Genomic DNA, 25,009 nt, shown 5'->3' with positions numbered 1-25,009 from the left:
AGTCAGTTCAAGTTTTTCTTTTCTCAATTTCTTTTGTTAGGGGTCTGAAGATTTAAAACAATGTGTAGCAGAAATAGATTTTTCAGCCTTGCTATCCTATCCATAATCTCAAAACATATTAACTTGTGTTACCCGTTTATAACTTTAATCCAATCTCCATCCTCTCCTCCATGTCTCTAGTTTGAGGGCCTGAGTCGTGTAGCAGAGTGTCTGTTCTCCCTGCTGAACGGCGACGACATGTTTGAAACCTTCGCCCAGCTGAAGGACAAGAACACTCTGGTGTGGCTCTTCAGCCGAGCGTACCTCTACTCCTTCATCTCCCTGTTCATCTACATGGTGCTGTCGCTCTTCATCGCCCTTATCACCGACGCCTACGAGACCATCAAGGTACTTCTGCTTTGGTTTTAGTGAGTTGAAAGCTGTGGTACTTAACAGATTCAACTTTAATTCCACGCCCCTTGACACAATTGATTAAATTGATTAGTCGCAAGACAAATGTTGAAACCCTCCAAAAATGTGTAGGTGCAAAATTTCAGAATCTGAAGACTCTCTTTTAATTGTTTGTTCCATGTTGTCTAGATTCTTCTTCATCGTCCACTGAAAAGAGGTGCTGCTATGCAATTTTGAATATGTTGTTTAATTGCTTGCATTTCTTTGTGTTTTCACCCACAGAAATTCCAAAAGGATGGGTTCCCGCTGACGGACCTGCAGAAGTTCCTCAGAGAGCAGAAAGATTTTCCTGTCGCAGAATCGAGCAGTCAGACAGACACTAACGTCAGATACTCATCTGCACTGTGCTGCTGCCAACGGTATGACAGTGTTCTCAGTCATGTCATGATGCTTTGATCATATCTTTCCTCAGACACATTGCTGCACACACGTTAATACCTGGAAGCTGCACTGTGCAAACACGACTTCTCATCACTGAAATATGAACAATGTTATGCTTGCATTTTCACAGTCAATTTAGGATTTGAACTGACACCATGCTCAGTAAATGCTCGGTAATTTCTTCCTTCAGGCTTTCGTCTTGTCACACTACAGTGTTGTATGTAGTCTATTAGAATTTTTCGTCCTTTGACTGGTTTAACAGTTGTGGGAAAGGGCATCCCTGATTAGAAATTGCTTTGCTATACTTCAGTGAAGGGGTTTGTTAAGATGTTAAAGATGATTTTTTAAAAATTTTTATTTCATACACAATCCTTTTTGTGATGTGTTTGCGTTGCACTTACCAGAAATCAATGATGCCATACAAACAGCATGGGCGGTACAGTGATGTGAGCTTCCTTTTATTTGAGTTGTCACTCTAATTATCATTCAGAGCATCAGTATAGCATGTCTGCGTTCTGAGCAGAGAATAACATCACGCTCCCTCTGTGTGTGTTGTAATCTGAACTTCTCTGTGGTTAGTTGTGGTATGGTGGTCCGGCCATGCGTGCATGTTAGAGCATGTGTGTATCCCACTGGCTAGCTCATCACTACTGCTTTGCACTGCGCTCATACTGCAGTATGAGCGCAGTACTGCGCTCATACTGCAGTATGAGCGCAGTACAGCTGATACTAGGACGGCTTTGCTGCAGAGGTGTAGCACTCGCCCTCTGGTTTTACCCCGGCTAACACCGTCAGCGCTGTTGCTGTTGTTTACCGCTGTTTATGGAGTTAGCACTGTTAGCCACCGGCTCAGCCACCTCCATGTTGAGAACTGTGTACAGACAATGCACACATGAAACCTCTATAGACTGCTTTTTAAATGATGTTTTCACAAATTTTAATGGGAAAGATGTAGGGCTGCAACTAATAATAATAATTATTATGATCATTATTTAATCTGCTAATTAATTGCTTTGTCTATAACATATTACTGAAAAATGTCACAGTTTCCCATGAATGCAAGGTCACAGCCAAAACCCAAAGATACTCATTTTACAATGATATAAAATGGAAAAAAAGCAACAAATCCTTGTAGTTTAAGAAACTGGAAACATCAGATGTTTGGCATTTGTCCTTGTAAATGTATTTATTATATCATATCCTTTATTTGATCAGGTAAAAGTCTCATTTAGATTAGAAAACAATCTCTCTCAAGAGCGACATGGCCAAGAGGACAGTTACAGCAGTAAACAAAAACAAACAAATACAACTGTCACACAACACAAATACATGAGCTCAACATCCAGTTTGAATACAAATACAATACAAAAAGAAAAAGTTATAATACATAAACGGGTACAAATTTTAAAACTACTCCACTGAAACATTTAGGAGCAATCAAATTGACCAAGAGTGCTTAATAATTGATTAATCGACTGACCACTGAAGCTCTAGAAAGATGTCCCAGCTGTTTTTAGAACCTAATGTGTAGTAGTTTGATTTTTTTGTGTGTGTGTTGGAGATGAATCAACAACGTAGAGGAGCAAACCTTCCTCTCAAGATTACATTAACATCCCTGTTTAACTTAGTCACTCAAACATTTCTGAGTAGAAAGCTCAGTTTGCTTTGCTTACACCTTGTTGCTACAGCAAGACATCGCATTTGTCTATACGTCCCCGTTTTCTGCTCATTCCTTTTCTATGAGCCAATCTCTATCATCAGCAGGCAGCAGACTGGAGTTTCCTCCACGCTGTGGTTTGGCTCGGTCTTACGTGGTCTGAGAGCAATGAAATTAGTGGTGGGAGCTATGCAGACACACCCAGTGATGGGCTGATTACAGAGAAACTGAGGCTGTGCACTGGGAAGAACCCCCACACCCCCCTCTTCCACTCCCTTTCAGCCCCCAGCCGTTGGTTCTTCCTTGCTGCGCTGCCTCCCAAATAAACAGGCCACGGTCAACACTCAGTTAAGACTCAGCCAATTGAGCCGGGAAAGTTTTGTCAAAGCACGGCGGTTAGTTGGGACGAGTTACTTGATTTGTGATGTGTGGTGCGACTCCTGTGCAGCACAGTATAGTGCAGTGGCTCTCTGGTGTGTGATGTGAGGTTTAATTTTGTAGAGGACTTCACACTGTGTCTTCTCTTTTGTTTGCTCGCTTCTTGTCCTCAGAGGACATTTCTGACCATTATTTATCAGTATGTCTGAATAGTGAGTTGCATGTGGCACGTTTCATTTCATCATGTCGGTGTAGAATTAACGCACAACTTGGCGCTTGCTGAAAAGTCATCGCTTCCTGTTTGACTGTCTGTTTTTAGTTGTAACATTTCAGTTTGGTAGAAACAGTCACCATTGTCACCAGACTGCGGTGTCTACCTTTGGCTTTTGGTTCTGCATTCTTACAGATTTGTAAAAAGTTTTATAACATTTTAATATATCATTCAATTTCCCTGTTTGGATCAGTAAACAGACACCGGGCTTTGTCTCTATAGTCATCATCATCCTTCTACCTAAAAAACAAGAGTCCATTTTATGACTGAGGCCAAAAAGATGTTGTTTTCCCCAGAAAAAGAACAGCAGCTAGTGTAGTCATTTGTATAGCACTGTGCAGTGGTTGCTTTCAGACTATTATTTTCTGCAAGCCAGAGCCTTTGTAAAATAATTGAGTCATGCAATTAGTGGAAAAAAGCTGAATATGTTAGAGATGGAAACATCTTTCTTTTTCTTTTTCTTGCAGAATGTAAGTATCAGTTTTTCCTCTCGGTGCTCTTCCATCATTATTGTTCTACCAGACATTAACACTCTGACTCTGCGGTCTGTCCTGCACGCTCCACAGCCGTTTTCTGTCACCAAGCCATCCGGTTTTCCTGCTCTGGATGTCTGAGTGTTTAGGGAAGTTTAGTCTCAGTTACAGAGCCATTATGTAATAATGTGTAATAATGCAACATAATGCACACATCCTCTCTAAGGAGACTAGCTTTAAACTGCCAATGGCCTTTTTAGAGTTGGTTGACTTCTTGTCATTAAAGCACTCTTGTCAAGTTACACTCATTCTGTAATTGCAGTCATTTGCTGCATCTGCACTGACAAAATTTCATTTTTATGAGTGTCTTTGTCTCTCTGTGCTCACGTAAATTAGATCAGCGGTCTCGGCTAACATGCTAATGTCTGACTGGATGAAATTTCATCTACATGTAATTAGCTGTTTCCTACTGTTATCTTCTTGTACTGCACTCTTGTTTGGAGAGCAAGTTGAGGAGCAAGAGTCGCCCTTTGCTTGAGTTTAAAACTTGTTATTGGGAACTAATATATGAAGTTGAAAAAACGTAGTGTGGCTCAAGAGTCTTGGAAATTGAATGTTTAACGGACAGGTATGGAAAAGGCTGAAACAATGATGCAACATTTAGCTGATGAATGTCAAAAAGGACTAGTGTGTAGGATTTAGGGGCATTGATCGGTAGAATTGGAATAAAATGCTCGGAACTATGTTTTTTAATTAGTTTATAATCACCTGTAAATAGGAATATTTGTGTTTTTGTTACCTTAGAGTGACCTGTTTACATCAGCCCACTCTCTGTGAATAAACAACCACATAGGTCGACTGTGCAAGCAGCTTATGACGACCCATACAAATGTTTATTGTAAGGCCACGCCCTCTAGGGGCACAGTAAATAAAAAGTAACACAGTCTGTGTAATTTTGTATGTATATCTAAGAAACCCCTTTAGGGTGGTGGATGGGTCAAACATATGCAGGACTTTCACCCAGAAGACCGGTGTTTGCGTCCCACAGTCAATGTTGACTTCTTTTAACAACAACATAGCCTAGTACGCTAGTATGTGTAGCATGCTACGCTAGTGACATATGTGATGTTAGTACTTGTTTAAAGGCAAACCTTAATGTTTCCTCAACCTAAGGCAGAATTTACTTCTGCACTGAATCTACGCCGTAGCCTGACGTGCACCTCCCCAGAAATGTAACTACATGTCGCGGCGACGCAGACCTCCTGTCTATTTCTGTAAGCTGACACCATTTCCCTCAGTGGAAATAAAGCTTTTATTTACTTTTATTTCACAGATAAGAAACAATAAATTGTGAAGACAATAAAGCCTCCACAAAAATAGCATTTTAAGTCTTGTGTGTAATTTATTGGCTTCATATGACCAGAGGAAATCTCCGCTCGTCACCAGGCTAATTTATACAATGTAAAATGCCATAGTCTTGTGCTAAAAACATTAGCATGTTGTATTTGTGGGGAAAATGTGTCCAGATAAAGATGAATGCTTTGTCTGTGAATCTTGCGAGTTATAGTCAAGCCGATTTGTGTCCTTGTGTTTGAAATTGTCTCTATTAAGTCATGTTGAATGTGTGTTTTGGGTGTGTTTTGAATCAAATAAACTTTATAGCACTTCACAGAAACCCCGCTGCCAACTAGTATTTTGGAGGTGTAACTGCAGAGTGACACAGACACATCACTGCACAAGTATAAATGCTCACAACAGCGTAGGCGATGTGTGTGGGGTCTGCCGCATAAGTATAAATCCCGCTAAACCATGTAGTTTTGTCGTCTAAACTAGGAACTGCGACCATTTCATGATGGAAATCAACCTATTCTGTCATTTTGGTATGAGAGAATTGGTTTATATCTACATATTGAGCAAGTCCTCTCCCACAAAGTCTGCGGTGTTGTTTCTATAGTAGCCTAGAACGGACACGCCAAACACTGGCTTTAGATAGGACCATTCACCTTTTCACTTCAGCCACACACTTGGCACACGTGCAAAGTTTCAGTTCTGCAACCTCATTACATACCACTAAATCCTGCAGATGTTTAAGACTTAAATGTATCTGTTGCAGTTCTATATGATGACACAGTGTAATTCAGCATCTTAGTCAAAAAGTGGATATTATGTTTGAAAGAGATACGACAAAGGAAGTGCTAAGCTCTGCATAGAAGTAATGTATGAGTGCTGTAATAGAGTCGGCTTTGCTTTCCAAGAGAACGACTGGACACAACTTCCTGCTCTCTGTGAAATACATTCACATCCTCAAACGGCTGCAGCACTTAAAGTCTGAGATCTTGTCTGCAAACTCAGCAATAAAATGTGCTGCTTATGGCAGATCATAAAGATGAAGGGGAAAAAATGTCTAATCGTTTACAGATTTGATGAAACAGAAACACATTTAGCTGTTTCTCTTGAGAGCAAACAGCCCAACACAAGATGGTTTTAAGGATACATGTTGGCAAGGCTGTCATTTACACATAGTCACCAGAAATCCAGATCTCTTCCTGCATTCCTTCGTTGTTTCTCTGTGTGTGTCAGGGTCAGACTAACCTGCATGAAAGTGGAAGATCAGAGAATAAAGAGCCATGCTTGTGCTGGTGTGAATCATAGGCTTCGACTATGATGATGCATATATGGAATTATTTCAACAGTTTTAAATGGAGCAAGAGTTTAACGATACCTCACCAGTCTGAACAGGCAGCTGTTGCTCCCACTGAATTTTAATTCCTGTGACCTTTGTGACAAATGACTCTGAAGCAGTCTGGGATAATAGTTTCACACTGAGCCTTAGTTGACTTACTGTCGAGATATGTGCTGATACATCAGTTAAAATCCTTTTATTATTACCAAAAGTAGAAAGCACGTACTACATGGTGGTGTTGATGAGAAAATGGGTGTCTCATACTTCTTTTAAATCCTGTCGTTGCAGAGTTCCTGAAAGTGATGATGTCATACTGATTAGCTGACAGCTGTCTCCAGGGGACACGGATCAGGGAGAAGGAGGACACTGGGAACACAGTTTCACAAGTCTGATACAGACTGTGAGCTCAAGCGATCCACAGCAAAATCCTGCTAAGTGTAGAGTAACCGATTCTGTCAAGTGCAATACGAATCACCAGCCAAAAGTTCCCTCCCTTGAAGAATAAACTGGAGCTCGAATTAAAGAGCTGGAACTGGAAACACAAAGGTTTCATAACAGTATCAGTGGGAGTTCAGGATGCTGTTGAGAAGTCTAGTGGTCCTTTTTAGGGTCTATATGTGTATTTACGTGCCAAAGAGTCAGTGTTTTCTGCATTTGGCTGTGCCTGCAAACACTGGTGCAACATTATGCCGTGCTGGATGTAATTTATTTGTCAAGTGTGGTAAAGATTGCAGTAAAGATGACGTTTTCATTTGTATGTATTTACGTGAGTATGTTTCCCATCTTTCATCCAAAATTTTAATCCGATCATAGATTATTACGCGGTTAGTAATACATCAGCAGTGACGGGCACTTGATGATGAAATGTTAACATTACAGTACAACACATTTCTTCCTCAAAGGTTTCTCTGAAATGCATAAAGGACAAACAAACGGCCAAACACAAACTACAGCATGACTCAGTTTCATCATCTAATCTACAAGTCAGTTTAAATGTTGAGACAAGCTGGAGCACGACTTCTCACTTTGAGTGTGAGTACTTTCAACTTGATAAAATCATGGGTGTTACCTTATACTCTAAACATGCTGGATCAAATTCAAAGAGTTATCAACAGCAAAGACCTCAGTCGCCAAGTGAGCTACTTCATAATGTCATCCAGAACCTCTTTTGACTGATTTCAGCCTGATTGTGACAAAGTGCTTTAGGTAGAGGTTGTTTAACGACACCTGTTGATGAGGCAACACATCATTAAGAGCCACCTCATGCGGTATTTTTCCTATGTGGCAATGTTGCCCTTATATTAGTCATATTTGATTCCAAGCAGTCAAAACTGAGACCAGAGCAAATCAAATCCTTTCCAAAGATAAGAACAGGACATTGACTCCGAGGATTTCCTTTCAACACGTGTTTAGTTTGGCTTAACAAAGATCACTCTTACTTCTCAACAGAGCACCAGCTCAAAACAAATGTCAGTATGTGTCTGTTTGCCATCTCAAACCTCACCTCTCACTGAGCGCTGCATTAAAAGACCACAATGACTGGGGATTTTCATATGACCAGATGTGCAGGTCTAAACACCCAACCCTCAATTCAAAGGGAAATTTAACCATCTGTGGGTTCACACATTATTTGTGCAAAGGGGCGGCTCAGTGTTTGTGAATTTCATCTCCACTGTGATGAAAGAAGTCACGAAGCAAAGCTGTTTTTAGTGGAAGAAGAAGAACTGATATCCTTTTACTTGAGTAATAGTACCATATATTGTAAGTACAATTACATCAGCAGTACCAGCAAAATACACTTAAAGTATATGAAGTAAAAGTACTTATTAAGCAGAAAAACATCCCCTTTGACTGACTATATTTTTATATGGTATAGATTTTGATGTAGCTGATAGTGTCAGAGCTAGTTGTAACTACTTTATATAAAGTTTATACTTGAGTCCAGGAGTCAGGCCTCCTCCAAAGGGTCTCAACAAATTATTATTATGGACTTTTCTTCAAGCTTCGCTTTTTATACCTCTGTGCCAGCGATAGCCGTGGCCGGAGGCATTATGTTTTTCGGGTTGTCCGTCCATATGTCCATCCCATGCTTGTGAACACGATATCTCAAGAACACCTCAAGGAAATATCTTCAAATTTGGCACAAATGTCTGCTTGGACTCAGCAATGAAAAATGAAGCCAATATGGAAGTGCGAAAAACTGCAGTTCATCAAATGGCCACTTGAAGCTGGCTCCAAAACAGAGTAAATCCCCATAGACCCCTGCTTGTTAAAATGCCCAACTTTACAGCAGAAATAAACATGTTTACAGCCTGGTCAAAAAATGTTTTTGGTCTCTATGGCTAATTTCAACATTCATGACAACTGTATGGGGATGAGTTTTTTTTTTTTAATAACTTACCTGTTAATATTTTATTAAGGCCTCTTTGAGTGACAGTCTGTGAGGTGTCATCACAGTCAGTGACTCAGATCCACCCCTCACTTCTCCACAGCGCCAGCCTCTCCTCCAAATATGGTCACTTCTGGCTCCAAAAAACAAGATGGCGATGGCTGAAATGCTGAACTCAAGGCTTCAAAATGGCACTCCACAAACCAGTGGGTGACATCCTGATGGGGTAGCATACTGTACAGTGGTGCAGTGGTTAGCATTGTTGCTTCACAGCAAGAGGATCCCAGGTTTAAATCCACTGGCTGACTGGGGCCCCTTTCTGTGGAGTCTGCATGTGTCTCCATGTCAGTGTGGGTTTTCTCCAAGTTCTCCGGCTTCCTCCCACAATCCAGAAACATGCCTGTTAGGTTAATTGGTGACTCTAAATTGTCTGTGGGTGTGAATGTTAGTGAATGTGAGCTTGAGTGGTTGTCTGTCTCTATGTGTCAACCCTGTGATTGTCTGATGACCTGTCCAGGATGTACCCCGCCTCTCGCCCAATGTCAGCCGGGATAAGCTCCAGACCCCCCACAGCCCTGCACCAGCACAAGTGGTTACAGAAAAGGGGGGAAAAAGCATGATGTCATGGGAGCTATGTCCATTATACAGTCTATGTGAAAACCTATTTAATTTATTTATTTAACCTTTTGTCTTGTCTTTGATTACTTTGATATTCATATTGCTTTTAGGTGCAGGAGGAAAATATCAAGTGAGTAGGTGAGTCAGTTTAGGGTGCTTTCACACCTGCCTTGTTTGGTTCGGTTCAGTCTAACTCAAGTTTGTTTACCCCCTATGTGCAGTTTGTTTGGGCCGGTGTGAACACAACAATCACACTCGGGTGCGCACCAAAACAACCTGACCGAGAACTTGTTGAAGAGGTGGGCTGCAGTTGGAAAGTCCCTCCTATTGTCTATTCCTAATCACTATTCCTTGACCTCGGTGGGAAACGTCACGAGGTCAAGGAAAGATGAGTAGGAGAATTCATAAGGACTTAGGAAAAGAGAACCGTAGAGCTGAGAGAATCTGACCGCACTTACGCTGGGCTACGTCATCATGCGACGGCGGATGTCAGTGACGTAGGTCGACCGTGATGAAACTACAGTTTACCGAAGATGGACTACAAAAAATGCATCTCAGATACTCCGCCCCATGCCTACTTACCATGTTGCTTCATGCAGGCTATATAAACGTGGACAGCACAGTGAAAAATATGATTTAATTACCAACGTCTGAATTTAATTAAAAAAGATAGATAGGCAGTCACAAAACTGAAACGCTGAAAATGGTTGCTCACACTCACTCTCCTGAATCACTGGGATTATTTATGACATGTTCAAGCGTATGCAAGAGAGGCAAATATGGCTTACAAATCTACTGCTGTACATATCATTCTTACGATGCAAACATGTTGAATTAAAAACATCATCCAAATAAAAACGTTTCATATCCCTTTTTCTTGAAACACAAACTTCTGTGTTAATATGCCAATCAATCATCATCTGTCATTAGCTTACAATAGTTTAAAAGCGACCACAAAACTCAGTAAACACCTTGAAATGTTGACATGATTGTGCCTTGAAGTTATTTTTTATTTTATTTTTTTAATTGTGTTTATTGGGTTTTCCATTACATCAGTGACAATAACAACACAGAAAAAAGAAAAGAACAAATAACAAGAGCATACATAGGGATGAAGGTGCACCTGTGCAATTAACAGTATATCTTCTGCCTAAACGGACAGGTTTTCTGTGTTTGCTGATGTTTGTATGCAAGAAATGAGTAATGGGGGGACAGGGTAGAGATGTGGGAGGCTTTATTCTAAAGTGTTTGGGTGAAATTCATTTGCGTAATAGTCTAGAAAGGGCTGCCTCCCGCTTGTTACGACCGGCCTAGGGGAACCGGTACATAGCATGAAAGGATGCTCCCCTCTCTCCCCACTCCCAAGGATGACCAATGCCACACAGCTGCAGTCCAACAAAAGATCATTTATTTAACATTCAACAAGAAAGGTAGCAATAAGCTTCAGGGTGGGCGTGGCCCAAAACAACAAACAACAACAATCTATTCTCCAAAACTAACTTACCTACCCAAAAGTAAATAAAATAAAAATACAGGTCACTCACCTGACTCCCTATAAATAAACAGGAGAAAAGAAGGATGAACAAAAAGGGCTACCCACCCCTACAGCTACCTGGACTGCTGGACTAATATCACAATTAACTCATTTCTAACACAGCACGTTGAAGCATGGTGCAGTTGGGAGTAGGGCCAAGAGAAGAGGAAAAACAGCTCAAGCAGCGGCCATTTTATACCAGCTCCACCAATCTCCAACCACCAATCAGCAGCCAGCACCTGGAGAGAGAGAAACACACTAAGGGTGGCAGCACCACCCTCAGGCAGGGAGGAACAACAGAACAGCAGAATCACAAATAAATGACCCAGGGTCATAACACGCTGAAGAGGTGCTCCAGCCGCACACGTGCCCGTATGAGTGCAGAGATGTCAGCATCTGTGACTGAAGAAAAATTAATTAATGATATTGCTAAAAGCTGGCGATTCAACAACGCTCAAATAGTGACATGATTCATGCACACTGAGCATATCTTACACTACAATATTAACTTGAACTGGGTAATGTTACAACAGTAGGGTGACGTTTATAGTTTGCATGGGTTTAACATATTGTTGAGAGTTTGGAACATATAACGTTACGCATATTATCAAGTTATGGCATGAGATGGGCAAAGCTTCATGTAACGGTGACTTACATGGTGAAATTGTGACTTTACAGTCATGCTGAGAGCCAGTTATTCTTTTTCTTTACCTTTCGTCGCTGCTTTCGTTCTTCCTCTTCTCCTATTTCAGGTTCATTTGTTTGTCTCCGTGAACGCTTGGTCGCTTTAAATATTACTCCCGCAAAGCACTGTGGGATTAAATTATCTCCTTTCCTATCACTTAGGAAGGTCCGATGTATCCTATGCTAAAGGTGATCTGAAAGAAAGCATTGAACCTCCATTCCTTAGTGTTTAGAGAATTTGAACAGCTCTTATCATGGCGGCCACTAAAATACTTCCGGGTCATTTCACTCAGCTAGGAACCTTCCTAAGCAAAAAAGACTTTCTGACCGCAGCCATGGTCTCAGTCCGATTACAAACGAACTCTGGTGCGGTTTGTTTGTGGCGAGAACATGTTCCGACCTCAATCTGAACCAACTGCAGTCACATGACACATTGTTTGGGTTAAACATGAGCATGTTACAGTCCTGGAGGATTATTAATGTGCACCTCCTCCTGTACTGCCTTAATATGCACATTCAGCACATCCGATGCATCAAAACATTGTTTTTTAGTTGGAGCCGTGCCTCGTTTTCAAACTGTATGGTTTGACTAAAATGAACAATAACAGCAATGTAGTACACGACGACCAGCTGTTGTATAAATGATCAGCCAAAACGCAAGGAAAGTTTACCATTTTCGGTTGGAATCGTTGTCATGTAAACAGGACCTTTGTTACAAAATAAGTCCTGGATTGAGTCCGCTTTAGTAATCAATTTCATCACTTGTGCTGTTTAAAATATTATTGTTATGACCATCAATTTAATGGAGAAGACATGTCAAAAATTATTATTGTGCTCTGTTCTAATAACTTGGGTTGGAATATCTGAAAAAGCAAAGCTCTTGAGGATTTGTGTATTATCCCCCCACCCCCCACCCCTAACATTTGAAATCTAACTTCCGCCCCTGAGTACATGCGCGAGCTGAGTGGACTCATGTCTCCAGGTGAGCTAAAGAATTTGGGGATGGGATAAATACATTAAAAAAAATCAGCGCCAGTAAAACTGTCAATTGATTTTAAGAAAAAATAAAAAAGAGTAGATCACTATGAAAACCGATGAAACGGTGGGTGGGTTTCCATGTCCCCGCTTCACCGCAGTGTTTTTGCTCGGACCGTGAGCTCGCGGGGCCTCGCGCGGTCAACCGGAGGAATTCACATGTGAGGCTGGGTGGCACACGCCCTCTACGTCACCGAGCTGAAGCCTCAAAGTGTAGACGCTCAACTTTCCTGCCTTCACTTCGTCCTCTGGCTCTGTGCTGTCACTTCCCTCGGTCCACGGCTGCGGAGGCGCTCTGCTGGAGGGGAAACATGTTCAGTAACTCGGCACGGAATATTTCGCAACTCGTCTACTGACTCACCGTTCACAGCCCTTTACCACAGGTAAACCCACCTGGGTGGTTGTTCTTCACGGTAACTCTTTGCTCTTCTTTTGGGGATTATATTTTAGTTTTGTTTGGTCTGCCTTGTATTTTGTTTCCTGCAAGAGTTTGTGTCCCTCTGTGGGAATGTCTCACCGCTGAAGTCTGGTAGGCCAACGACAGGTAGTAAGATTAATTGCATCATAAAGGGAAGCTTCTCAAGTCACAGAGAGAACGTGGACTTTAGACTTTAGGTTCACTATTTTTAAGTCTGTAGGCTGGTGTTTGTACTGGTAGAAAATTCTAAACGACTCCACAGACACTTCTCATATCACTAGTGCTGTTTAGTCTCTCCTTTTAATGTTACTATGGTCACTATGTTGTTCAAATTTAATAATGGAGCACACTGTGATTCTTCTCCCAGTGCCTAAATGGGTTTTGGCATGTGCACTTGCCTTTTAGAGTCATTAAATCTCTCTTGGCCTTGGTTAGAACTAGCACTATGGTCTGATTTGACATACAAAGCATTTCAGTTTACACTTTTGATCTCTCTCATCATCTCATTTTAATTTTTCTTTGATAGATTTAAACCCCTAGGCATTTCTAGATATAGTTTATTTGACATTATTATTAACATTATAATTACTGACATTATTGTTTAATGTAGGGCTGCTACAAAGCCTAATGATTGTTTTCACTAACAGTGAATCTACCAGTTATTTGCTTGAGTATCAGACTGGTTGTTTGGTCTACAAAACATTACAAAATACAAAAAAGTTTTACATTTTTTGACAATTGTAATTTCCCAGAAATCACTGTGATGTTTTCTAATTGTCTTATTTTGTCAAAACAACAGTCCAAAGCCTAAATATATTCTGTGTACTAACTGTGTTAGTGTTGCAACCGTTTGATAAAGTCAAGTCAGGTTAACTTTATTTATAAAGCACTTTAAACACAAACAGAGTTGATCCAAAGTGCGCCCACAGCACGCACAGAGACAAGCAAAAACAAAAGAAAGAAGAGAAACACAAACATTTGAATAATAATAGCAATAAAATTATGATAACAGAAAGAATAACCTATCATTACTGTTAATATTGCATCTATCGCAAAAACTATCCTTGTTATCTTTAGTCTGTCACCACAGTTTAACAGCAACATCAACAAAGACAACCAGATTATGCACAGTTAAAAAGTAGTGAGATGTTTTAAGATGATTTGTGAAAATCTCAGTGGAGGGGGAGAATCAGATGGTCGGCGGAAGAGAATCCTGGAGTTAGGAAGGCCCTGTCCCGGTAACACTTAGTCCTGGATCTCAGGACAGTTCTCTCACAGTGTGATCTGGGGAGAGGAGCTCTGTGATGTAAGAGGGGGCGAGGCCATTGAACACTTTGTAGACAGACAACAGAATCATAAAATCTATTCTGTAGCCAACAGGCAGGTGAAATGTTTCACAATATTCCATCATGCATTAAATATGGTGGTGCTGCAGAGATGCCTCAGCCTACAAATTATATTCTAGATGTAAGTGAACATGCTTGTTTGGTGCAGACCTCAGCAAATATCACATCATCACTATTTTATATATTTGTTTCAGTGAAAATGAAATGCAAAAATAACCATTCCCATATCGCAATCGCAACATCTGTCAAAATAACTGCATATTGAGCAGCCATAAGAAAGAAAAGCAGCATATCCTCACATTTAAGAAGCAGGAAATGGGACATTTGGCATTTTTGCTTCGTAAATAACAATTCTATTAATTTTTGTTCTACTTCAATTGATAAATGGTTCCCCCTCTGATGTTTTCTCATTCTCTTTCCAGACTCGCCTCTAAAATGGCCCAACAGAACCACACCTGTCATTACAATGAGTCCATGGGCTTCTTCTACAACAATAGCGGCGCTGACGACAAATGGGACAAAACCCAGCTCATCCTGGTGCAGGTCGTGGGCTCTCTCTTCTGCTGCTTCATCCTAGTCTCCAATGCCATGGTCATAGCTGCTGTCATCACCAACAAGAGGTTCCACTACCCTTTTTACTATCTCCTAGCCAACCTCGCCGCCTCGGACTTCCTGGCAGGCATTGCGTATGTTTACTTGATGTTTAACACGGGCGAGGTGTCACGGAAACTTACAGTCAAAGGATACTTCATCCGCCAAGGTCTTCTGGACATCAGTCTCTCAGCCTCGCTGGCTAACCTGCTGGTGATAGCTCTGGAGCGCTACATCTCCGTCATGAACTGGAAAGTCCACAGCAACCTGACGAAGAGGAGAGTGACCCTGCTGATCGTGCTGGTGTGGGCTATCTCCATCTTCATGGGGGCCGTGCCAAGTCTGGGCTGGAACTGCATCTGCAACCTGAGCGACTGCTCCCAGCTGGCTCCCCTCTTCAGCAGGAGCTACCTGATCTTCTGGTCTGTGTCTAACCTGGTGGTGTTCCTGGTGATGGTGGTGATCTACATGAGGATCTACACCTATGTGAAGAGAAAGACGGCGGTGCTCACGCCACACACCAGCGGCTCCATCAACCGCAAGAGGACGCCCATCAAGCTCATCAAGACGGTCATGGTTGTGCTGGGTAGGTGTTTGTTGTAAAAATTCTGTCTGTGCAGCATCGTTGAAGCAGTGACTCAGAATAATTCCTGTTTTAGTCAGGTGTAAGTAGTTGTGGTGTACAGCTGTGTGTCTTTCATCAGGGTCACAAAGTCCAGGCAGTTCGCTGCGTCACTGCTGAACACACTGGACTGTAATCTGTTCATCTGATATGAAGGAAAAGCTTGAGCGTAATAACACAAACACTTGCGCTGTCAGTAAACATGTTGAGTGCTTGTCAGCGATTAGAGGGAGCCTTTAATGAAAGCAAAAGAGGAGTCACCAAAATGTGTCTTTTATTTCTCTGTATCTCAAGTCATTAGTCACTTTAAAGTCTAGCACTCAAGTTTGTTTGCTGCACAGTGTCTTAAGAGCTTGTTTACCCATTATCACTTATTATGGCATTTAATTATTTGCTCAACAGATCAGTCATTCAATCCCCCTCACAAATTTTTAGAGACAAAGATACTCAGTTTACAGGATGTTGATCAGGAAAAAAAAGCAAATCCTCACTTTTGAGAAGCTGAAACCGGAGAATGTTTGACATTTTGTGCTATAAATACCTTAAGCTCTCACTTAAAGGAGTATTTCATTGCTAAAAAGATGGTCTTTTTATAAAACTAGGCTGTCTGTGCAGTAGAAAAACGCAAATGCCTTTGAAGTTAATGCTGCCTGTTCAGACAAAACAAAGGAAAATGGCTGTTGCATTTGCTTAAGAGGTTACCAAAATGCACTGTGCCGCACCGGACCAATAAACAATAAACAACAATAATGAGAGTTTCCTGCCCAAAAACAATATGACGGCCAGCCGGTGACAAACACTCCCAAATTGCATTCAAGAGAGATCTGGGTGCTGGTAAGATGGAGGGAAATTTACCACAGTTCATTTACACATATTACACATACTGCGCTCATTGTTATGATACAAAGCTGGTTGAAAATCGGCCTTTAATTATTTAGTTGTGGGCAATTTATTTTCTGTTCACTGGCTAATCTGTGAATCGACTTATTGTTGCATCACTGCTCCGTTATTCAACCAGTGTAAAAAAAAAAAAAAAAAAAAAGGTTAAAAAGGCAGGTGTTTCCTTCTTTCACTGTAGATGTGGCAGTAAGATATCCTGATCTGGCTGGCTTTGTTCAGTTGTTGCAACAAGATACCTTGAGGTAGAGACACTGTACTCAGTGTTCCCCTCCCAGCGCTTTCCTTTAAAAACAGGACAATAGGACTGCACAAACATATTCAACTGGAGCGCTAATATAGCGTGATAAAGGGACAGTTCATCCCAAAATCAAATATACTTATTTTTTTCTCTTATCTGTAGTGCTAATTTTAAATCTAGTTTGTTTGTGTGCGAGTTTCTGAGTGTTGGAGGTATCGGCTGTAGAGATGTCTGCTTCCTCTTGAATATAATGGTACTAGATGACACTCGGCTTGTGGTGCTCAAAGCGCCAAAAACATACATTTGGAAAACACAACAGCAATGTCTCTTTCCAGAAATCATAACCTGGTTCCCACATGAAACTGCTCACAACAAGCACTGTGGATTATCTCCAGTTACTGGGTCATGATTCCTGAAAAGAGACATTGCTGTTGAGTTTTCCAAAAAAAAAAAAAAATAATAATAATAATAATAATTTTGGGGGCACTTTGAGCTCCACAAGCTGAGTACCATCTAGCTCTGTTAAAGAAGGCAGACATCTCTACGGCTGATATCTCCAACACTCTGCAGATTGTTAAACAGCACTGCAGGTAAGAGAACAAATATGTATTGTTGATGTAGGGGTGAACTGTTCCTTTAAATGCACATTCTCATGCAAGTATAACATTGTACATAGTAAGTTGCCATACCGTCAAAATCAGGAATTCTGATGAGACGTTTCAAAAAGTGCTGCGGATCACAGAAGTTCATCGCAGTGTTGAATGTGCTTAGTTTTTGTTTTCATACACTCCTCATAGTCATCCAGATAAAAACATGCATGAGATAGATGTAGTGGTCACCCTGTACGATAATAGTCTGTCATTGTTCTTTGTCTCTTTGGGCACTCTGCTTGTTGCCTGGCCAGACGGCTCGATACAGTTTGTAGCGTAGGAGCTGTCTGCGTTTGTACACACTGTATTCCAGACTGCTGTGTAATTATCTCTCCCTGCAAGGACACTGCTCCTGAGCCTGTGTGGCGAACCATCCACACCACACTGGCCTTCAGTGAACATCCCCTCCTCCCCACCCATCCTGGAAAAAAAGGGGGGGGGAGAAGAACCTATACTTGAGGACTTTGGCGATTGCTTTCAGATGCTTTTCAGAGTTCTCTTGAGCTCGTGGAAGTGTTAGTACACAAGTGTCATTGTTTAATTCCCTGTTGAGATGGCTGAAATGTATGTTAAAGAAAGTGCATTCTTGTAAAAGGTAGGACAAATACACACCAGTGTTGTCTGAGAGAGAAAGTAAGGAAATCTTAAGACTTCTGAGGCATGCAGTCAGGTTGAGCTCCATGGGATTTATCATTCAGGGGGGAAAAAAGTTAACTTTTGTTCCAGATGAAAGGCTGTCTGCTTAGGTGGAACTGGTAACTGGACAAACCAGTTTGGAGATGCTTACCTCACACATGCTTTGTTATAACAAGAGTAAAAATGAATGAGTGCAAGGGTTGGACAGGGATACAGTCGGACATTGTCACAGACACCGAAGGAGTAAAGAACAGATTGTGTGAAACTGCACATATTTAGTTCTTAGAATGATGTCTATTGTGTTGTTTTGGTTACACTTGTACGTAACTCTAGGTGACACTTGTTTGGTAAAAGATCATTCTTGTAGTTTTATTTGTAGGATATCTGAGAGTGTTGAGGACTACTTGTCAAGAGAAGCATCAAACAACACATGCAGATTTTGCTTTCATTCTTTAAGTGCAACCACCGTCATCAAATGAATACCGACAGAGGACAGAAACACATGCTTGAAATGTGTGTGCGTGTTTTTCCCTGTGGTAGATTAAAGGGGAAGAAAAGTCCACTTTAAACTTCAGTACATGAAAAACTGCCAATGGAAGACCATTAAATGGGGTCTCACCCAATTTCAATTCAGTTGCCTTTATTTTGAACATATGGGCCATCAAAGAAAATGAGGGAAAAGACCGAGTGTAAGAATAGAAATTCACTGTAAAAATGTGGCAAAATTTTTTACTTTCAGGCCTAAGAGCAGTGAAAAACTTAAAAACACTTCCTCCAGACCCTCTCTGTCTGTGTACACATGTGTATGTGAGACAAAGAGAGAGCAGGGAGCTGTATAGAACAGTACTTGTTTTTGTTCTGCAGATGCATTGAGGCCGTGGGGATGCAAGTAGTGTGGACAAGTTGCTGCTTGTGACTTCCCTTCAGTTCCAGACATCTCTTAGTTGCTCTGTTTTGTGCCCAAACATGTTTGAAATCGAGTGCTAATTGGCTGCTTCAGTAGCCCTGCGAGCCACTGTGTTATTTACCAAACACACAGCATTAAGTATTTAACACAATAATGGCCCTGTACTCCCAAACCTGTGTCTGCTTGTTGTAATGGTATTAAGATGATGTCACTGTAAAAATGCAGTGAATTATCATCTAACATGTTTTGTGCTGGAAAAAAAATCCTGGATTTCAAATGTGAATTGCTGCATTGTAAATTGAATCTTTGGGTTTTACACTGTTACACTTTTTTTCCCCACAATTTCACTTATTTTCTGACATGATTAATCCATTAAATGAAAAAAAAAATATCAACAGATTAATCGATAATAAAAACAATCATCAGATGCAGCCCTAATTATATAACAACTAAAACTAATATCTATAACTATAATCACTGAATCCAGGGTGGGGGAGTCTTGTTCTCTACATATCAGCGTGGGTTTTCTCCGGGTACTCCGGCTTCCTCCCACAGTCCAAAGACATGCAGAATAGATTAAATAGTAACTCTAAATTACCCGTAGGTGAATGTGAGTGTGAATGGTTGTCTGTCTCTGTGTGTCAGCCCTGTGATAGTCTGGCAACCTGTCAAGGATGTACCTTGCCTCTCGCCCAGTGTCAGCTGGGATAGGCTCCAGCTCCCTCCCGACCCCAGCAGGATAAGCAGTTGCGAAAAAATAAATAGAATCTACCGAGGCTCACCCAAAAACAACCAATCAGAGCTGAGGAGTCTCTAACACAGCTGTTAATCATGTCAGACACTGCCTGAGGTCAAACTATCAATGTAGGCAGCACTGATCAAACATGAATAAAGATTCTGTAACTGCCTGTTTCTTGCCCCAGGAACATATTGTAGTGTACTGTTTAGCTGTAAACTGAGAAAGTTTGCACCTGCCAGTGGGTGGTGTTTTGCTTTGGCTAAACTGTTTCCAACAGGGTGGCCAGGTCACAAAGTAAGTAAGTAAGATTTATGAGGGATCATTAAACAAATTATTACAGTTTATTAGCCTTAACAAATTAAACACTTTTACTCATAATAAATTAATTGAAACTTATTTGTTTGTTGCTGAGAGTTAGATAAGAAGATTGATACCACTGTTCTATCTATAACAACAAATATGATCCACTGCCAGTGATCTGTTAGCTTAGACTGGAATCGGCTAACTTGGGTCTGTCTAAAGGTATTAAAATATGCCCACCAGCTGCTGAAGAGCTCTAATGCTGCATTTCCACTGCACAGCTCTACTCATCTTGACTTGCTACACTATCTGCAGTGGAAAACGAAATAGAGAAAAGGACCTGGTACCAAAAAGAGTCAAATTGAGCCGAACCATGCAGTGAAAATGCAGCATATTTTACATGTTATATCTTTATTACATTTTTAATGCTGAACAAAAAAATGATGCATGTGAGAAATAAGTGCTTCAAAAACCTAACTGTGTCTGATTTGTGTTATTGTTTCCTGAAGGGGCCTTTGTGATCTGCTGGACTCCTGGCCTGGTGGTTCTGCTGCTGGATGGCCTCCACTGTACAAGTTGTAAAGTCATGAAACTAAAACGCTGGCTGCTGCTCCTGGCTGTACTCAACTCGGTCATGAACCCGTGCATCTACTCCTACAAGGACGAGGAAATGTGGACAACCTTCAAGAACCTTTTGCGCTGCATCGGTAATGGCACGCGGCGACAGCGGTCGACGAAGGCCAACTCCAGGCCGCTCAGCTCTGCTCAGGATACAGCCAACAGTCAGCCTCCCTCAGAGGAGACAAAAAATGACGACCAGGGCATACTCAAGACCTGAAAATGGAAGTTGTTAAGAACTATCCAAAACTTCTGTTCAGCTCTGACTGGACGTACCTTATGAAGACACAGATTGGAGCTGACTTGAAAGAGAAACTACACCAGTTGGTCTCAGGGGGTCGTTGTTGTCCTCAGATCACAAGTACTTTCCTGAAGAGACACTGCAGGCTGGCTGCTCCAGTGTAGAGCCGGTGACAAGGAGATAAGAAGAGACCTTGATGCACTACTAATTCCACAAAAGGATGCAAAGATGTGGTTTTTTCAGGGTTTTACTGTTTTGGACACAATACTTCCATTCATGTGTAATGGGAGATTCTCGTAGCTGTTTCATCCTGCTCTTTTTGTCTTCCTCATCACATCCCTGTGGATTATTTAAACCTAGAAACTTCTCCATTGTAATGGCTGAAGAAAGAAACCAGTATCAAGTACACAGCAGTACATTTCTATTTTTACCTCTAAAAAGGGTAAAAATCATGCAAAGGGTGAACTTAACGTCCCCGCTAATATAGATTTGTGTACATCTGATTGTCTTCAGGTTTACTTCCTGTGTAGCTTTTGAGGAAGCTGTCGTGGATGATCCAGTGAAGACGTGTAGCTTGTTTGTAGTCAAGTACTATAAAACTAAAGGTTTGCTTGTGGAGGGCTCAGTCTTGTAGATTATTTCTTGTTTTTAAACACAGCCAGTGTGCTGCTGTATGTATCTTCTTGTACATCCTGTAAAAATGCTTTCAGGAAGAGGTGAAGTAATTTCAGCTGCGTGACAGCCAGCCTGCACAGCATGGTCTTGATGTTTCGGCCATCGTTTGCAAAATTAAGGTTTTAAAATCACACCCTGCTTTCTTTTGAGAAGCAGGTTTACCAGTGGGGAACAGATAACAGAGTCTCTCCTTTCTTGTTCCCTCTGTCATCTTTTATCAGTTCTGAAAGTCTGCCTCACCTCACGGAGGCAAACTTGTTCTCCCTATAGCATCCACCCCAACTCACTGAGTGGCTGCTGTTGCTCTGACAAAACAGCTGCTCACCTTATAGGGCAGGGGTTGTAAAATGGTGTTTTGACACACTGGATTCCTGCTGGAGTTTCAGCATACCATGTGTGCCTGCATGAACCGAAGAGGATATGACTGAATAGACTAACTACCCCTCCCACATACACACACAAGTCCCCCTCTCCCCCGACTGCTCTGACGCTTCCATTGCTAAATCATTGACAGGGTTCAAATGACTCTTCTTCAACCTGCTGTATAGTATTTATGCCACTCCTGCTGTAAAAGACACGACACCATTGAAGCTATTTCATTTTTATCCTGGGAGTGTAGGAAAGCCACATGCGAGAGTGGTGATTGGAAAGGTTTACAGCTCAAATGGTGGTGTTTGTTTATCACACTGAGATTATTCATGTTCATTCCTCCTTGTGAGACTTCCAAACAGGACATTTAAAATCATAAAAATTCATTTTATAAAGTAACACATTTTTTGGAATTGTTATGTTTTTTTTAATGTCAACATCAAACTTGACAACCTGTATAATAAGTCTGTTTTTATTTGTCTGTTTTTTCCTGTTGAGACACCATGATATGATAAAGAAATAACAAGAAGTACAGATGCTGATTTCACCTAAGGCAGCCCCTCCAGGATGTCACGATTGTGAAAATTAAGGCAAATTCAGCCAATCCCTGTATTTAGCGTATTTATTCCCAGAGCCCGTCTCTGGGAATCTCTCTTTGTTTATCACGGGACTACTGCTGTGGGACCGGAGCTCTGTGCCTGAGACAGAATCACACACACAGTAACAGGGCTGACTGTTAGCATCACACGGCTAACATTACCCAACAGTTATTAAGACATTTAACGACCGAGTCAAGCCGTTCTGATATCGGTGTGAGATTAATGGCTCGTGTCAGATGTTAACCGGTGCTGCAGAGCTTCTGCCCAAATGGTAAAATATGATGAGGAGTGACGAGATCATGTTGTGCTGTGTTAGCTCGCACTAACTGGGCAGATGGAGCAGGTGAAGAGCAGCTCACGGAGAATGGCAGCAACGCCTGATTGTTGGCAATCAGCTGTTGTTGTCAACTACGACCACACAGTTGAAAAGTATGAATTTCAGAACTTACTTTAGGTTGAATATGATTCCCTCAAAGTACCGAAAATGGGTCAGATAATATTCATATATATGTACATATATTAAAATGATCTAATATTATCTAGAATGTCAATCTTACAGTTTTATTGTACTGTATTGTACTACTACTGCTAGCAGTGGGGCTCACGGCATTGTCGTCAGTTGGTCCACCACTTTGGGCCGGACTGAACTATCTGAGCAACTACTGGTACGGGTTGTCATGAAATTTTGTACAGACATTTATGGTCCACGTCATTATCCAAATGTTAGTGTTCCACTGACTTTTCATCCAGTGCCACCAGTCAAAGATTTCACTTATCTGGTGGAATATTTCAAATTGTGCCTAATGGATTGGCACAAACGTTCGTAGACATTTATGGCTCCTCGATGATGAACCTCAAAGGAATACTGTACATCAAATGATCATTTGTAAATCAGTTACTCACCCTGTGTAATGTTGACTTAGGGAGGAAAACGTTTTTCTCACATGCCTCCACTATGAACCAGGAATCACAAAACGGCAAACAGTTCTCAGTGAAGTGAAGTCAACATCAACAGCAAATCAATACCAAACATTTTTTAAACAAATTCTCACTCAGCTGGTGCAGTATAATCAAAGTCTCATTTATCCAACTGTATGCTCAGTACCAACAGTTCTGTATGAATAGTCTCGGGCACGAATGAGTCGTGCGCCTGCCCTGTTTGTGCAGAGGTGCTTTAAATAGTAAGGTTTTCATAACATTGCACGTCTAGGAAGTAGCTACTGAGCATACAACTGGATAAATAAGACTTGGATTATACTGCACCAGTTGTGTGAGAGTTTGTAAACAGATGTTTTGATATAGTTTTGATGTTGTTAAATGCAGTTCCGTTTTACTCCTTTTTATCAAGAATTTTCTGTTTTTGGATTCTGCGTTCACCATGGAGGCACGTGAGAAAAAGTTCCCAAATTCAACACGTCACTGAAATTCCAAAAAATTAGTCAATATGATGATAACAAACGATCATTTGGGGGTGGAAGAATCCCTTAAACACTTCAGTGTAATAGACTTTTCCTCTAGCGGTGGTGGTTTTGAGTGAAATGGCAACTATTGAATGGATTACTGTTTGTTTGTTTGTTTGTTTTATTTAGGATCCCCATTAGCTGTTGTAGCTGTGAGATGTGGTGCAGCCAAACACACCTCTCACTTTTCCTCTCATGCCATAATCAATACACAAAGTGGTACACAAACTAATGACATTCCCATCAGCCTCAGCTGCACTTTGTGTTTAGTGCTAATTAGCAAATGCTAACACGCTGAACTAAGATGGTGAACATGATAAACATTATCCATACTAAACATCAGCATGCCAACATTGTCATTGTGAGCACGTTAGAGCGGCTGCAGCCTTTTCAAACGTTGCACACACCGCCCTCTTGGCACTTACGTTAGCCAAACCAAACCATGAGATTACTTGCAAATCCTGTTTGACTGAGTCAGACTGTCTCCTGATTTTAAATGAAAGTAACTGTCACTCACTGATAATACCTGTTTTAAGACTACACACTTTTGATAATACTGCAGTGCAAATGTTAGCACACTAACAAAGAAAAACACCAAAAGGATTACCTCCTTTTACACTCCTGAGACACTTATTATAAGATTTGTCCTGCAGTTGATGAAGAACCGTTGCTTGAGATTTCTGTTGCTCAAGAGCTGCGACTTTAGGATGATTTAATCTGGTCGGGCCAATTAGTGAGTGACCTCTAGTTTCCATTCACTCTGTTACATTACGGGCAAAAGAGCAGAGTTGACTCTTAAGTGGGAGGAACAAGATCCTCTTCTGAATTAGACTGAAAAGCACTTGAATCAGTAAAAATAACCACATACAAGTATTTCTAATTCAGTACGTCTTTCTGTGATGAACTACAGCCTGACACTATTTGTCCTGTCAATGACACCCATACACATCTGGAAGATGTTTGAGGCTTACAGTGTATTTAGACATTAAAACATGTCTGGCAGGTTATAAAATTATTGTGTGCATCTAAATGTAAATCACAGCCATTTCTTTTGAAGGGATGCTGTTAAACACTACATAATGTTTACAGTAGCTCGTCTGTTCTCCCCAAGAAGCCTTTGAGTCTTGGTTAAGTTACCCCTTCAAAG

The 25,009-nt window shown here is 41.1% G+C and overlaps 2 protein-coding genes across 5 annotated transcripts in view; both read left to right on the top strand.

Annotated features, from left to right (window-relative positions):
• The window catches only part of mcoln2 (mucolipin TRP cation channel 2), a 30,766-nt gene extending 20,615 nt beyond the window's left edge, over nucleotides 1-10,151 (top strand). For 2 of the 3 annotated variants that reach the window (XM_049588407.1, XM_049588408.1), the window contains exons 11-13: nucleotides 181-387; nucleotides 673-809; nucleotides 6,582-10,151. In XM_049588407.1, the coding sequence (XP_049444364.1) occupies nucleotides 181-387; nucleotides 673-809; nucleotides 6,582-6,618 (381 nt within the window). In that variant the 3' untranslated portion in view covers nucleotides 6,619-10,151. The remainder of the gene's footprint in view (nucleotides 1-180; nucleotides 388-672; nucleotides 810-6,581) is intronic. The other variant, XM_049588406.1, reaches the window with a different exon arrangement.
• Nucleotides 10,152-12,347: 2,196 nt separating this feature from the next.
• lpar3 (lysophosphatidic acid receptor 3) lies at nucleotides 12,348-22,216 on the top strand. 2 transcript variants are annotated; one of them, XM_049588395.1, is made up of 3 exons: nucleotides 12,348-12,966; nucleotides 14,740-15,494; nucleotides 20,410-22,216. In XM_049588395.1, exons 2-3 carry the CDS (start codon nucleotides 14,753-14,755, stop codon nucleotides 20,736-20,738), a joined length of 1,071 nt encoding a protein of 356 aa, XP_049444352.1. In that variant the 5' UTR covers nucleotides 12,348-12,966; nucleotides 14,740-14,752; the 3' UTR covers nucleotides 20,739-22,216. The 2 variants fall into 2 exon arrangements, with proteins under 2 accessions (XP_049444352.1, XP_049444351.1); XM_049588394.1 differs by having other exon boundaries at nucleotides 12,351-12,936.
• The last annotated feature ends 2,793 nt before the right edge of the window (nucleotides 22,217-25,009 follow it).

The sequence above is a fragment of the Epinephelus fuscoguttatus genome, linkage group LG10 (genome assembly GCF_011397635.1).
Source record: "Epinephelus fuscoguttatus linkage group LG10, E.fuscoguttatus.final_Chr_v1".
Classification (NCBI taxonomy): Eukaryota; Metazoa; Chordata; class Actinopteri; order Perciformes; family Serranidae; genus Epinephelus; species Epinephelus fuscoguttatus.
The sequence above is the reverse complement of the archived record's forward strand: the minus strand, read 5'-3'. Positions and strand labels throughout refer to the sequence as shown.

Excerpts from the sequence above, each read along its gene's own strand:
- lpar3 (XM_049588395.1), top strand. The coding sequence starts at position 14,753 with ATGGCCCAACAGAACCACACCTGTCATTACAATGAGTCCATGGGCTTC. Across the intron at positions 15,495-20,409 it reads GACGGTCATGGTTGTGCTGG|GGGCCTTTGTGATCTGCTGG; the intron begins GTAGGTGTTTGT and ends TGTTTCCTGAAG.